At 35.7% G+C, this 13,600-nt stretch overlaps 1 protein-coding gene across 1 annotated transcript in view; it reads right to left on the reverse strand.

Annotated features, from left to right (window-relative positions):
* Positions 1-13,600, reverse strand: part of NUBPL (NUBP iron-sulfur cluster assembly factor, mitochondrial) — a 93,603-nt gene that overhangs the window by 62,231 nt on the left and 17,772 nt on the right. Inside the window, exons 4-6 of the mRNA XM_086750056.1 lie at positions 13,290-13,380; positions 798-837; positions 617-707 (exon numbers count right to left, since the gene is read on the reverse strand). Coding sequence (XP_086606182.1) covers positions 617-707; positions 798-837; positions 13,290-13,380 — 222 coding nt within the window. The remainder of the gene's footprint in view (positions 1-616; positions 708-797; positions 838-13,289; positions 13,381-13,600) is intronic.

Raw genomic sequence — 13,600 nt, forward strand, 5'->3', positions numbered from 1 at the left:
AATGCATTTTTCTCAGCTGTTTGTCTCATTAGCACTTCACAGATCTACTCACAATAAGAGGGGAAAAAAAAAAAAAATCTATCAAGAAATAAAAAAGCCACTTCACTTCCATATGCCAGGAAATTTATTAACTAGTAACCCATCTGCATTACACAGAGATGGTATCTAATGATTTTCATGTACCTGTCACATGTCAAACGCCATCCAAGAGTTCTTGGTGTTAGTGAATTAGTAAGTACATAAGGGAATACAGCTGTAGATATGCATAGATATCTATACATTCAAATCCTTAGACAACTTCAAAATGACCTTTTTTTTTTAAACAATTACATAAAGAAACACAAAAAGGAATGAGCAGGAATGCAAACTGGGGTGATTCAGCCATCAAATGGATGGAACAACAGCTCTACTTGAAATGGTTAGGGTAAAAGCAAAAAGTGTCAACTTTCCCTCTTACCTGAAGTTAAGATTAAATTCTTAAGAGTTTAAGAAGATCAAGATACAAAAATGCTCACCACTAATATATGAAATAACGTCATGGACAGTCATGTACCAGTTAAAAGCATTTTAAAATAATCAATTAGTTTGATATACAAATATGCACGTAAGTCCTTACCTGTCTCAACAATTTCTCAACAGCTGACATTACCATGAGTCCTCTCCACACAACTGGGGCAGTCTCTTCTATCAAGAAACCCATGGACATGCTGAAATAACAAAGCAAAAAATTAAGCTTTCCAGCACAATATCAAGTACATCTGTAAAAAAGCTTGATTTAAATTAAAACATATGCTCACCATGCGATTCCATAGTTCTTCAGGGGTCTCATTAGATTTTCTAAAACACAAGCAAACAAGGAGTTTTTTGGGGGAGGGAGTTGGTTTTGAATTTTCTTTTTTTTTTAAAAAAAGAAATAAGCTTACACATTTTTTTCCTTTTAAGAGTAGTGTTCCCTCTTTGTTAAAAGCATTTGTCTATTCTCCCCCTTCATCTCTTCAATATATGTATACCTTTATTTATTCTACCCAAGAACCTGGCCCCACTTTTTCTTAGGTTGTTACATTTTACTGATACCATTCATCTTTTGCCAGAACAACAATGCATTTACCATAATAAAATGTCACTTCGTCCTGCTGAAACCAGAGCACCTTGTGCTGACTTCACCTATTTGTATGAAATCCCCATGTTGTGAGGTATAAACCCCCTATCAAGCAGCCTTCTACTTCTGCAATATTTTGCTAAATGCCGAGTCATTTATATCAGAACAAAACCAAAGTCCTACAACACGATGGGAACTTTTTTTTTTTTAAAACTATGCTGTTCACTAATCTCAGGAATCAGAGGATCATTCCCATTCACACACCAGTGTTTTGGGGAATTCTTCTCCTTGTATTAAGTCTGCTTTGGAACCCTAGAGGAGAGGTACCAAATAAACCCACCCCTAAATTACATGCTATCAACAGCTCTAGGGAAGAAGTCCTGGATTTCTTCAAACTGGCAGAAGTCTGCAGGACTTTTTCTGTCTGCAAGACTGAAATTACTGTAGGAACAGAAGATGTTTATTTGAACATTTTAGAGGTAATGTCCTTGTCCTGCTCTATATTCCTAGGGTTTCCAGTGTGAAGAAAAGAAAAGGAGGGGAAAATATTTCAATTGTTCCGCTGGCAAAGGGGTAAGCAAGCAGAAAGCAAAAAAAAAAATGAGCACATTCAAATCAAAACGCCACAAAAGTCAAAAATTCCTCTTTATAGTCTCTGCTATCTAAACTCACATCTCATCTCAAAAAGGTGCACATACACAAAAGAACAAAAGGAATTTGGTCTAGCTGGTTTATTTTAAAAGCATGCATGGGCAGGAGCCATCAGAAAACAGAAAGAATACTTTAAGCAATAAGAAATATATTATAATACATACTTTGACAGAAACTTTTGAGACACCCAAGGTAAAATATATATAGCTAGTAAAATAAAAAGTGTGAATATAATGCAATGCATTCAAAGCTGAACTCCAAATCCAGATAAAATAACACCTGAGAGCACACAAATTAAAAAGCTAAACTCTACAGATTAAAGCTTTCAAGCAATCAAGTAAGAAGGCATTCAAGACACGATTTTGCAGAAATATGGATGAAAATAAACTGGATGCTTTGGTTTACAAATCAAAAAGAACAAAATAGGAAGCTAAACAAATCACTGGCATGACTATAGCATTTAGGTGAGAGTATGGAACTGCTACATGAAAAGAGATGAGCTTGGACTGATGCACTGCACCAGTGTAATACAACTCTTCTCTACTCACACAGCCCTTTTCAGTGTTTAGTTAGGGCTTATTTTGATGGCATTATACCATCTAACCACATTTCTAGGAAGCACAGTCTTACTTCTCCCACCTGCAGTAAGACAGTTTTGTTATAAAGAGGTTGATGACATTTGAACTTCAGCCTAGAGCCATCTCTAGGCACTGCTTTGGTGTCCTTGTAAACAACACATGTACCACCACAAGCTATAATACTCTAAGAAGCCTTGAGAAAAATGAATACATACTTACCTATGAAAGGGTTTTCAAAAAAGAAACAGGAAAAAATGTATCTGCAACAGCATATATCACTGCAGATTCAAGGTCTGCTTAATTTTTACCATGACACAGGACTGATTTCAAGAAAAACAATAAAAAAGAAAGAAAGAAAAGAAAAAAAAAAAAAAAAAAGAGGAGGCCAATCCTTGACCACTCAGCACGTGAGGACCAGGAACTGGAGGGTAAGAAGGATGGAAAAGATGGGAAAAGATGCATTTTCCTGAGAAAGGTCACCAAAATACTATGCCACTTCTCAGTTTAATCCAAGTGTTCTACAGCATGTCAGTCAAACATTCAGAGGCTAACATCTCAGCATCCACTACCTGCATGGACAGTTTCTTCTGTATAGAGCCCAGGAAGACAGCCTAATCTCACAGAACAGGCATCTTCAGAGATCTCCCTCTCCTTCACTTCAGTGGGTGAAATCAGATTGTTGCTGCGAGTACACAAACAATGACCTACAGAGTAGCCAAAGGGGTCTCTCTGTTGTTAAAACATGTGCACTGTTTATTTCTCAACAGCAGAGTTTCACATGAAAACTGGATCTTATTTTCTTTGGTTAACAACAAGGACTATAAACTGCTCCGAGCAGCAAGACTTAATCAAATTTATACAATGCAGAAGAACAATTCACAACATGCTGTATATTCTGGCTATAACGTTCTGCATATTCTCAAAGCAACATGAAATACTGCAGAGCACCCCGCACCCCGCTGTTTGCCTACTGCTAAAAAGCATCCTTAAGACTATCTCAAATCTAAAGTGCTTCAGTGGGCTCTGGTAACCACCCTTGTCTCATCAAAAGCAACAGCCATTCCTCCTCCTTCACCCTGGGTCTCATTAAGATTTTCTAAAACATAACATGTAAAGAAGATTTAGCTTAACGAGATCTCAGTAACATCTCTAATTCTCATTGCTTTCAGAGTAGAGTTAACACTTCCTTCTCTGTTATCAGATGCCTACCATACAGCTCCAAAAATCCAACACACAACAAAACAGATTTCTTGAAATGACAATACACAGCAATACTATGCCACCTACACCAAGATCAATAAAACATCCTCGTTTACAGCTTTTCAGTAATCTTGATGGCCCTAAATAAAAGTGTGCTGTGTTTTCTCTGAACATACAAAATCAGATCAATAAGACCAAGACAGCACCAATGAAATGTCAATAAAATGGCTCTTCTGGTAGCATACAAGCAGGACACTGGAGAAGGCAGACACGTGCAATTTCATGACAGCATTACAGCAGAATGTTGATTAAAAGAGTTCTAGGACTGGTCTGAAGGCTGGATTGGTACATGAGCAAGAATGATGCTGAAGTAATTAAGATGGATCTTCTGCACTTTGTAATTTTATTTTACTTTAACTTTTTTCCCCCAGAAAAACTAAGCCTTGCAGACTATCCTGACAAGGTAACCGAGTCACTCCACTCTTTTTCTCTAGTAAGTCCGAAATAGCCGTTCAACAGCAGCCATAGGTTAGTGCAGCACAGAAAGTATGCACAGAGCTATATGCTTTTGGCTAGGACAGTTACTTTTCTTCATAGTAGCTTGCATGCTACCATGTTTTGGATTTGTGATGATAACACACAGATGTTCTAGTTATTGCTGTGCAGAGCTTGCACAGCGTCAAGACCTTTTCTGCCTCTCAGATCATCCCACCAGTGAGCAGTCTGGGGGGGCACAAGAAGTTAGGAGGGGGGGTCAGTCGGGACAGCTGACCAAAGGGATATTCCGTATCATACGGCGTCATGCTCAACATACAAAGCCGAGGGAAGAAGGAGGAAGGAGGGGATGTCTGTCTTCCCAAGTAACCGTTATGAAGCCCTGCTTTCCTGGAGATCGCTAAACACCTGTCTGCTGATGGGAAGCAGTGAATTAACTCCTTATTTCACTTCGCTTGTGTGCACAGCTTTTGCTTTCCCTATTAAAGTGTCTGTATGTCAACCGACGAGTTTCTGCACTTTTACACTTCCAATTCTCTCCCCATCCTGCTGGGGGGCCAGTTGCTTAGTTGCCCACTGGGCTTAAACCAAAAAGATGCATTTCAGTTCTTGGCTTAGTTTTCAGAAGAGGTCTGCTAACTGATACATTAGAGCAATAAAAGGCTTACATTCACTTATCTCATCAGGTAAGTAAAGATCATTATTCCAGAAGATTGTGATGTTATACTACACCTCCTTAGGAGACATTGTGCTGTTTAAGAAAAGCAAAGGTAGCTTATAATTATTAAATATTACTATAGTGGATCATGCAACACCCTAGCAAATCTATTTTGAGCTCAGTGACTGAGCAAGCACTAATGCAGAGGCACTGTTCAGAGTTTTCAAGTGTCTGAAATAAGGGGTGGGTTGGGTTTTTTTACTATTTCAAAGGAAAAAAAAAAATCCAAATACGAGACTAAAACACTGGGTGCTCAGATCTTCCTCCCTGTTAAAGATTTCCTATTTTACTCAACTATTTTTGGAACTTGTCACTATAATGGAGGATCAGAGACTTCCTTGAGCAATTTCTTCATAGTTTATACAAAAGCTAAAGGTTCTGCTGCTGTTTGCGCAGCTCATCATTAGCTGAGGTTTTCATGGCAAACTGCTGTTTTCCACCTCCCCACATCTCAGTGATGTCTCACTGACTGAAACACAGAAGACTTACAGCACACCAAAACACTAAGCCACCGTGCTAGTCAGAGAGAGGCACTGCAGAATGGGCGTCTGTGGATCCCATTACATTAAATAAGACTATCTGAGACAAACTCAATTCATGTACCACACATACAGACAAGCTGAAACAGATTTTCAGCATGGTGACTTGTAGAATCTCAAAAATTTTTGCATCATCTGTTTTTTAATTGTGTACTATTTCATGGTGCAGTGACTACAGAATACTCTACAACAATCTAAGTAAGGACTCCAACTTACACAGCACTTTCTGTTAATCACAGTAAACAGTAATTCTCACATGGCTGTTGCTATGTCGAAGTATAAGGAACTCAGCTGTTTATTTTGAAAGATCAATGCTGCCAAGATCAATGTTATGAAAGGGGAGGATCCAGGTTCCAAGCTTCAGACTATAAAGGGCTGAACATGAAGATTTCCAACAGGAGGGGGAAAGAAGGAAGCGGGGGAAAGAAGGAAGGGGAAAACAAAAAGGTTGGGCTTTACTTGCATAAATATAGATGTTTCCTGACACTGTATGTCTTAGGGGGCTGAGATTTGTAGAGGGCTAGCAGATTTGACAGAGGGAAAAGGAGAGAGCCACACCTTCTGAAGAGGCAGCTGTACTCCACACTCCAGCATGTTTAAAACAGTACTAGTTTCCTAAGCAAAGGCAAGTGAATTCCACCCATGGTGCAGTAAAGGGAAAAGAAATGCAGTTTAGTAGGGAGGGAAAAACAGCAACAGGGACCCAGGGCATCCCACAACAAAACACAGAGACACCAATCTATATCAGGGGGGAAAGGATGCTGTCACTAAAAGAACGTTAGTCAGAGCCACAAATTTTAAATAATTGTTTTAACTCTAATGGTTGTTTTAACCGCTTATGCCAGAAGCCCAGAATATTCTATGGCAAGCGATAGACTAATTGAGACTTCAAGCTTGATTTCACATTGTGTTATAAGCTTATTTGCAGAACTGCCCCAAAAGTACTGTAATTTGTATTTTAAGCTTGAAGAGCTCCACACAAGGAAGGCTGCATTTCCCATTACACTCCGCACTAACAGTGTTACCTAACCGCGAAGATATCACAAATACTTAAACCAAAGCCAACCAGCAATGTGACTCAAAGAGCATTATTTAATGCTCACAGTTCAACTCTAAGAAACAAATGCACAAAGAAACGTGGCTTTTTCCAAAAGATTTGCTTCTCATATTTAGTCAGTCTACCAATCACATTACCTAAGTAGGTTTTCCACCTTTTTAACTCCTGATAGACTGCAGAAGAAACAAAGCTCTGTAAAAGCTTTTTCATTAACAGAACTGTTCTGCAGATATGATATCATTAGTCCTACCCTAAAAGCAAAAGAACTTTCTGGAAGACTATACTTCAACAACGTCTGGCACAAGTAAACAGCACAGTGATTTAGCTATATCTTTTTTACATCTTAAAGCACTGATGACTTGCTCGGTTTGGAATAAAAACATAGGACCAGTTTGAAGTATCTCGCCATTACCTCCCATCATAAATATCTTCCTTACAATCACAAAAATAACCTACATTTTGAAAAGCTTCAGATCCCTGTGGAGTCAAAAAAGTTTATTTATAGTGGATCAAAAGCCTTCCTAGACTAATTTGGGTGGGTTCTTTTAGTTCATTATACCCAAGAGGAGTGAACTAGACTAATACAACGTTCAGTTGAAGGCTTCTGTCCCGCCATACAAAACCCCTGGGAAGGCTCATGACATCTGAAGCACTGACTTGCTTCTGTGAGAGGGGGCCTGCCCAGGTCAGTCATGTAACAGCGAGACAGACAACAGTACATCAGAGCAGGGAGAAGCAGGAACCCGAGGGAGGGGCAGACATTCCCTATGCATTACCTTCAATTCAAGACCTAACTTCAAAAAACATTCCAGTTAACTAGGGACTTTCATTGCTTTCAAAGCAAACCTAGAGAACTCAATACATTTGAGTCGATTCAGCCTTCATTGGTTAAATATTGTAATCAAGACCCAAAAAAATAAATGTAGGTGAAAAGATATGGAACAAAAAAAAACTGTTCAAAGGACTACATGTAATCTAAAAAAAAAAAAAAGGAAAAAGGAAAAAAACTAACAAAAACAACCACCAAGCTCATGGACATTGATGACCTACACAAAAACTACAGTAAATGACTTGATTCTCTGTTTTAAAAAAAAAAAGTTTCTGTGTATATAAATAAATATTCCCTTTCGTTTCACATTTCATATGAACCCTCTCATACATCCTTCTGTGATTTTATTCTAATTTCACAACTCGATAAGTGAAGTTCTATGTACTTTACAAGATTATGACTAAAGCAAAGGAAAGAGACACTAGCTCTTACTGTGACTTTTAGGCTCTGGTCACTATAGGGAAAGGTTTAAAACACATTTTTTTAATATATTTGTGATGTATTCAACTTCATTTCTTTATCCTGAAAAGCCACTCCATTGCACTGTAGAGAAGGGAAAGGAAAAAGAGAAAATAAAGCAAGAAATCCACAGAGAAAAAAAAAATATGAAAGTGAAATTGCAAGGTAAAAATATTGAGAAAATTCAAAATTAGTAGCAGTTCTTTAATTTTACTTCTAGCAGAGGGATGGAAACATTCATCGCTCTGAAATAAGCAAAACAGTAAATGTGTGCAAACAAAAAAAGAATAGTTTCTTTTGTTTATGTATGTACAATGAAATGCGTATCTATCATGTTACTATAATAACATCATTTTGCAATTTAATTCAAATTTGTATAAAAGTCGAACCAGACAAACCATTTATATCTCTAAGAGTAAACTTTATAATGTAATGAATATTTGCTAGCCATAATCCATATCAATACTGCACTGCAGGATTAACAACATAAAAAGTAATACATTTCCCCTTTCAAGTACTTGAAATTTATTTTTTCAGGTTATAGCGTTTCAGTCATTCGTACTGCAATAGCATTCAGTAAAACTTGATTTGCTGTTTATTCAAAAAAGACTGCTCTCAGTAAGAAGCTTTAATTACTATACTACATTTCTCATCTTACTTTTTTTTGCCTTATTTTTTCTGTAATTTTAAGTATGAATTTATGTATAATGAAGAATAAAATATTATTAGCTGTCTAGAGCTCTTTTTATTTTAGAAACAGCAGCTAACAATCGCATGCCAATAGATAATTCCTTACAGAGATGGGTAACCTTCACCCCCTTTCCCCTCCAGGTAAAGGTCATCAATTTTTTCCACACGTGAACTCAAAAATAGCTGAATTAATCCAGTTTGAGGTTAATTGTTACAGGCTTGAGGGCAAAAGTCAAGGTCCAGAATAAAATACTTAACAGTTGGCTAATCTCCTTTTCATCTACCTCATCACATATGAAAAGGCCTCCAAAATACAAACCACAACTAATTACAACGTTCTGAATTATTAGTTTGTCACATGTAAGACACATGAGACTACCCTACTTCAGCCATCCAGATAAATCGGAATAAGACATCATCAAAAGTAAAACATCGGGTTTCAGTTCAGACTTCTTTCAAAATGGAATCAGTAAAGCACATCATTAAACTATATACAATCTATAAATCACTTGTTCACAAGTCAAGAGGTAACAGCAGCAGCAAACTATGACTTTTTGGAATAATCAAACTTAGGTTTTATTTTAATTAATCATGATGCAGTTCCACTAGTAAAGCATGATAAAGATAACTTTGTTTGACAATACAAGCTGTATCTTTAAATTTAAACCCTTATGTACGATCAAGAAACTTCTTCACGATTACCTCAATAACCACCCTACATATGCAACATTTTCTCTAGTTAACAAGCCCATTCCAAATTTTCTATTTATAACCCACAAATGGATGCACCACAATCCCCTGATATAGCTATTTCCAGTAGACATCTTTAAACAGTCACAACAGATTACATTTTATATTATCACTTTCTGTTATGACATTCTGCTATCACAGTCTAAAAAGCAGGAGAAATGGAAATGTGTCCCAGTGAAAAAAATGTGTGTGTCCACTTCTGACTTTAGAATTTTATCAGTTATTTCATTTCTACAGCTCCTGCAACATTATTAGCCTCAGCGGGGCCAAACACAACTCCTGCTAGCTTTCCCTCAGAAATTGCATTTACTCCAGATTTTTAGAACATTATGTCCGCTACTGATCTTTTGAATATAATATTTTATTAAGAAATTAAAAAAGACAATGAGGATATCATAAAATGGCAACAAAGCTTTAAAATATTAAAAGAGCATTCAACTGTCATAAAGAAAAAAAGCCCACCAAAACCTTCATAACCATTTAAATTAAGTGAAGAAATGTTATATTCATCTGGCAAAACAGCAATATCTTTTGGCAATATAATAGCTTTCTCTTTCTGCCAAGTAGTTTAAATGGTAGATTTTTTTTTAAAAAGAGAAAAAAAGAAATTATGCAGTTCACTAAGCCAGAAAGCAGCTTTTAAGTAAATTATTTCGTAAAGAATAGAAATAATGCTTTTGTTACTTGTGTTAGTAGCATTGCCCTGTGTATATATTGCAGTTGATATTAATATTTATCCCACAGTTAGATAATCCTCCATTAGCTAATTAAATTCAGTTGTGAACTTATTAACCAGTATTTCCCTGACCATTTAAAGTATTTTGAATGACACTCTATTAAATATTAGCAGACTTTCCAATGTACTACAGTTTGCAAAATTAAATTAATGGAGTATCTTCCATTTATACAGAATCTCTCCTCACTAAGAACTCCTAATTCATTTTGAAAACCTAAAATTATAGCATAACTATAATAATTTCTATTCAGAAGTAATAATTGCTGCATGGATTTATTCTGTATGGTACCAGGCATCTCTAATTCCTTTTCAACTGCTTCATGTGAGAAAAGAAATAGAAATAGAACAGTGCAAGACTGCTCAGAACCTCCAAGGATTACTCTAAGGATTTAGTAACGGAGGATGATGTTACTCATCATTTTCAAATCCAAGCCTCATGCTGAAGACAGTAATAGACTTCATACATAATTTTTGATTGCTATGCTATTAAAAAAAATTTAATTGATTTACTGATTGTTATGTATATATTGTTAATGTACATCTTTAACACTGAACTATTTGTTCAGACTTTGTTTTATTCTTGAAAACATAAGAAATCTGAATATAAAACTAAATCTCATTACACCAAAATACAAGGGTCATACACATTTTTTTATGTATACGTGTATACATATACACACCATATATATACACCTATGACGCATCACTTCCTTGCAAGCTTATCCTGTCTGTCACTCATTAAAGGAATGCCTGAAGTTCAGAATTAAAGCTTTCTATGCTCTCCAAATGCCTGTTTTCACAACCAAATAATCTTCATGTCTGCTACTTTGCCAGCAGTTTCACTGTTGTTATTCTACAGCTTCATCAACTCAAGAGTTAAAAGTGTGCTCAGAAGTGAACAGAATTCCTGAAATACAAATTCTATCCTGTTATCACTCATACTGAATTACTACACGTGTTTCTCAGTAGACCTGTGTAATGTGCCAAGCTTTTGAAATAGGCAAATTCATTTTCTGTCAGTTAAAAAATAAGGTATGTACTTAAATCATGATAGTATTTGCTTGTACATTCCACACAGAAGTAGAAAGAATGCATTTTAGTCATCAAAATGTTAGTGCTTACAAGTCAAAAGCAGCAATTTCAATTTAGGGAAACACTCCAATTTCTTTCTATTACACTGAATTCCATATTTTCAACAACACTCAAAACATGTTAAGACAAAAGTTTACAGTGAATTCTCAACTGCATACCCAAAATATCTACAGTCATTGAAATTCATATTCAAACAAAATTAAGCTGCCTTAATATCTGACTAAAAAAAAAAAAATATATATATATATATGTTTTTTTTTTTCTTCAGTTCTTGAATTCCTAGCAATTTAATTTGTATGACCATACGAAATTGCCTAGGCAACTTCTCATCTGTAGTTTATGACATGGATTTAAATTTGGTATGGATTGATAAAGTACATAGCAAAATGTACAAAAAGCTCAAAATTATGTAAGGAATTTTTCAGGCAGTGAGGGAAAAAAAATGGAGAATCAAATTTTTACCTGATCTCATTTAGAAAGCAAAAATTCAACATATGACCTACGTCACAGAAAAAAGAAAAGAGGAGAAATACAAGGAACACCACAACATAGTCCCTTTTGTGTTGATATCACATAATGCACTTCAAATGCAAAATTCACAGGAAAAATAAAAAAATCAATTAAAGGAAAACACAGCCCATATATACCCTCAGCAGGGTCCAAAGTACAAGAAAATACAATAATACTTCAATTTGTATCAGGAAGTCAAACTCTACTGATGATATGTGATAGGGTTCAGTTGTTTATTTATTACACAACAGAATTAGCCTTCGACTTAAAAAAAAAAAAAAAAAAAAAAAAAAGAGAAATCCAACAAATAAAACCAAGTACTCTCCTTCTCTCTTAGAAATTAATCCAAATAAAGTCTGTATTTGTATGTTGGTACTTAAACGTAGAAAGTATTCAATTTGACAGCTGCCTGTATAAGCACATGCAGTGCATTCGTATATGGAAATACATTACCTTTTCCTTATCCAGAATACAGAGTATAAGCATAAGGAGACAGAATTTTAATTATATAAGAAAGTCTAAGTTTGCCACTTATTAATTTCTCAGAGGCTAACACTGCAAGCTCAATAACCACCCTTTAAAGATATTGGCACTGCTTCATTCTGCATGCTTTATAACCAGTGGGAACATATTGAACAACCATCACTACAGTACCCATACACATGCACAAATTAAGTTACAAATGGACATTTTATAACAACAGTAGAGTAAATAAACAAAGATAATGGCATGAAAGGAAGTGGAAGGAACGTTTTACTTCCCTTTTACTTAGCAATTACTGCTGACAAGCATTAATCGGCAATTATAGCTGAATTATTTCACTGAAGCCCTTTATGTCCTATTTGAACTCTTACATGTCCTTGATCCCTCCCTGTCAACAAGTATTGCCAGTTTGTACTTTCTTTAGCAGGATCCAAGTACTTTTTAATATGTAGGCCAGGTGTTACAGGGTGGGACTGCTTTTGTCTGTGGTTACATGTTTTTAATTTTTATAATTATGTGCACTTTATCACAGGATAGGCAAAACAAAGCATTAAACAAATCCTATCACCCCCAAAGAAGCATGCTCCCTTACACTCAAGCATCACATCAACAGGGTATCAGGATAAGGCCATTCTTCAGTTTCACCCATGGTTGGCCTAGCTGGAAGTTAAACTTCTGAAAGGTTAACAGACTTGATGCAATCTTTCTAATTTAGGTCTTCATTATTTCTCTCCAGACTCTCCTACCTGAATTTACTTCTCCCCAGACCAGATACCTTAGCAGAAGGAAAATTAGGAGTTTTGCCTACGGTCTTTACCTTCTGATAGTGAAGTCACCACCACTGCATTCCTAAACCCGTTACTTCAAATGAAAATTAATCAAGTGGCCTGGCATGTTTGGCTGAAGAAAGAGATATCAAACACAATCATTTAAATATTTTATAATATTTTTTATATATTATATATATTTATAATATTTTATATATAAGCTACTGTAATGCTCCTTCTCTTATTTCATAGATTAGTAATTTTTTTTCCTAGCGTAGTGGGTTTTGGTTTTTAATTTGGAAGTCTTCTATAGTGGGATCCTGTATAGCAAGTTTAAAAATACTGACAATAACCTTCCTCTCCTAGCTACCCTTTCCAGCGTCTCTAGTAATAACCTATGAAACACCCAAAGCCTGTGGACTAATATAAAAAAAATAAGACCCTGAATATGCTCCTAGTTCTACAAGCTAGCTTTAGAAGCAACCTCATCACTAAAAATAAATTTAAAAAATACACTAAGTCTTCATCTTCTGTTTGCATCCTTTCTGTGTCACACCAAGGAAGCACCAATGAGTGGTCCATGTGCATCCCTGTACAAAGAAGACAGCAAAGAAGACAGCAATCACTTCCACTTACTTGGTGTTAATTCTGGGTTTCCTTTTAAGTTCATCATCTTTGGAATTGAAGGCCCATATATGTCTGCATCAAGTAAACCAACTTCTTTTGTCTGCGCAAGGAATTAAAAAAAAGAAGTATTTGTCAAAATGTCTGTCTTCCTTTATGAATTATTAGTTGCACAAAATTTCAAAATTGCCCATAGAAATAAAAATATCATCTTGATTTTAGACATGCTATCACTGTTTCCTTTCTCCCTAAACTGCAATTGAAGCATGAAATATAAAATTGCATCTAGAACTTGAGTCAGATTTCTTCACAAAATCCAGATT

This window comes from Chlamydotis macqueenii, chromosome 5 (genome assembly GCF_036417535.1).
Source record: "Chlamydotis macqueenii isolate bChlMac1 chromosome 5, bChlMac1.mat, whole genome shotgun sequence".
NCBI classification, from domain to species: domain Eukaryota; kingdom Metazoa; phylum Chordata; class Aves; order Otidiformes; family Otididae; genus Chlamydotis; species Chlamydotis macqueenii.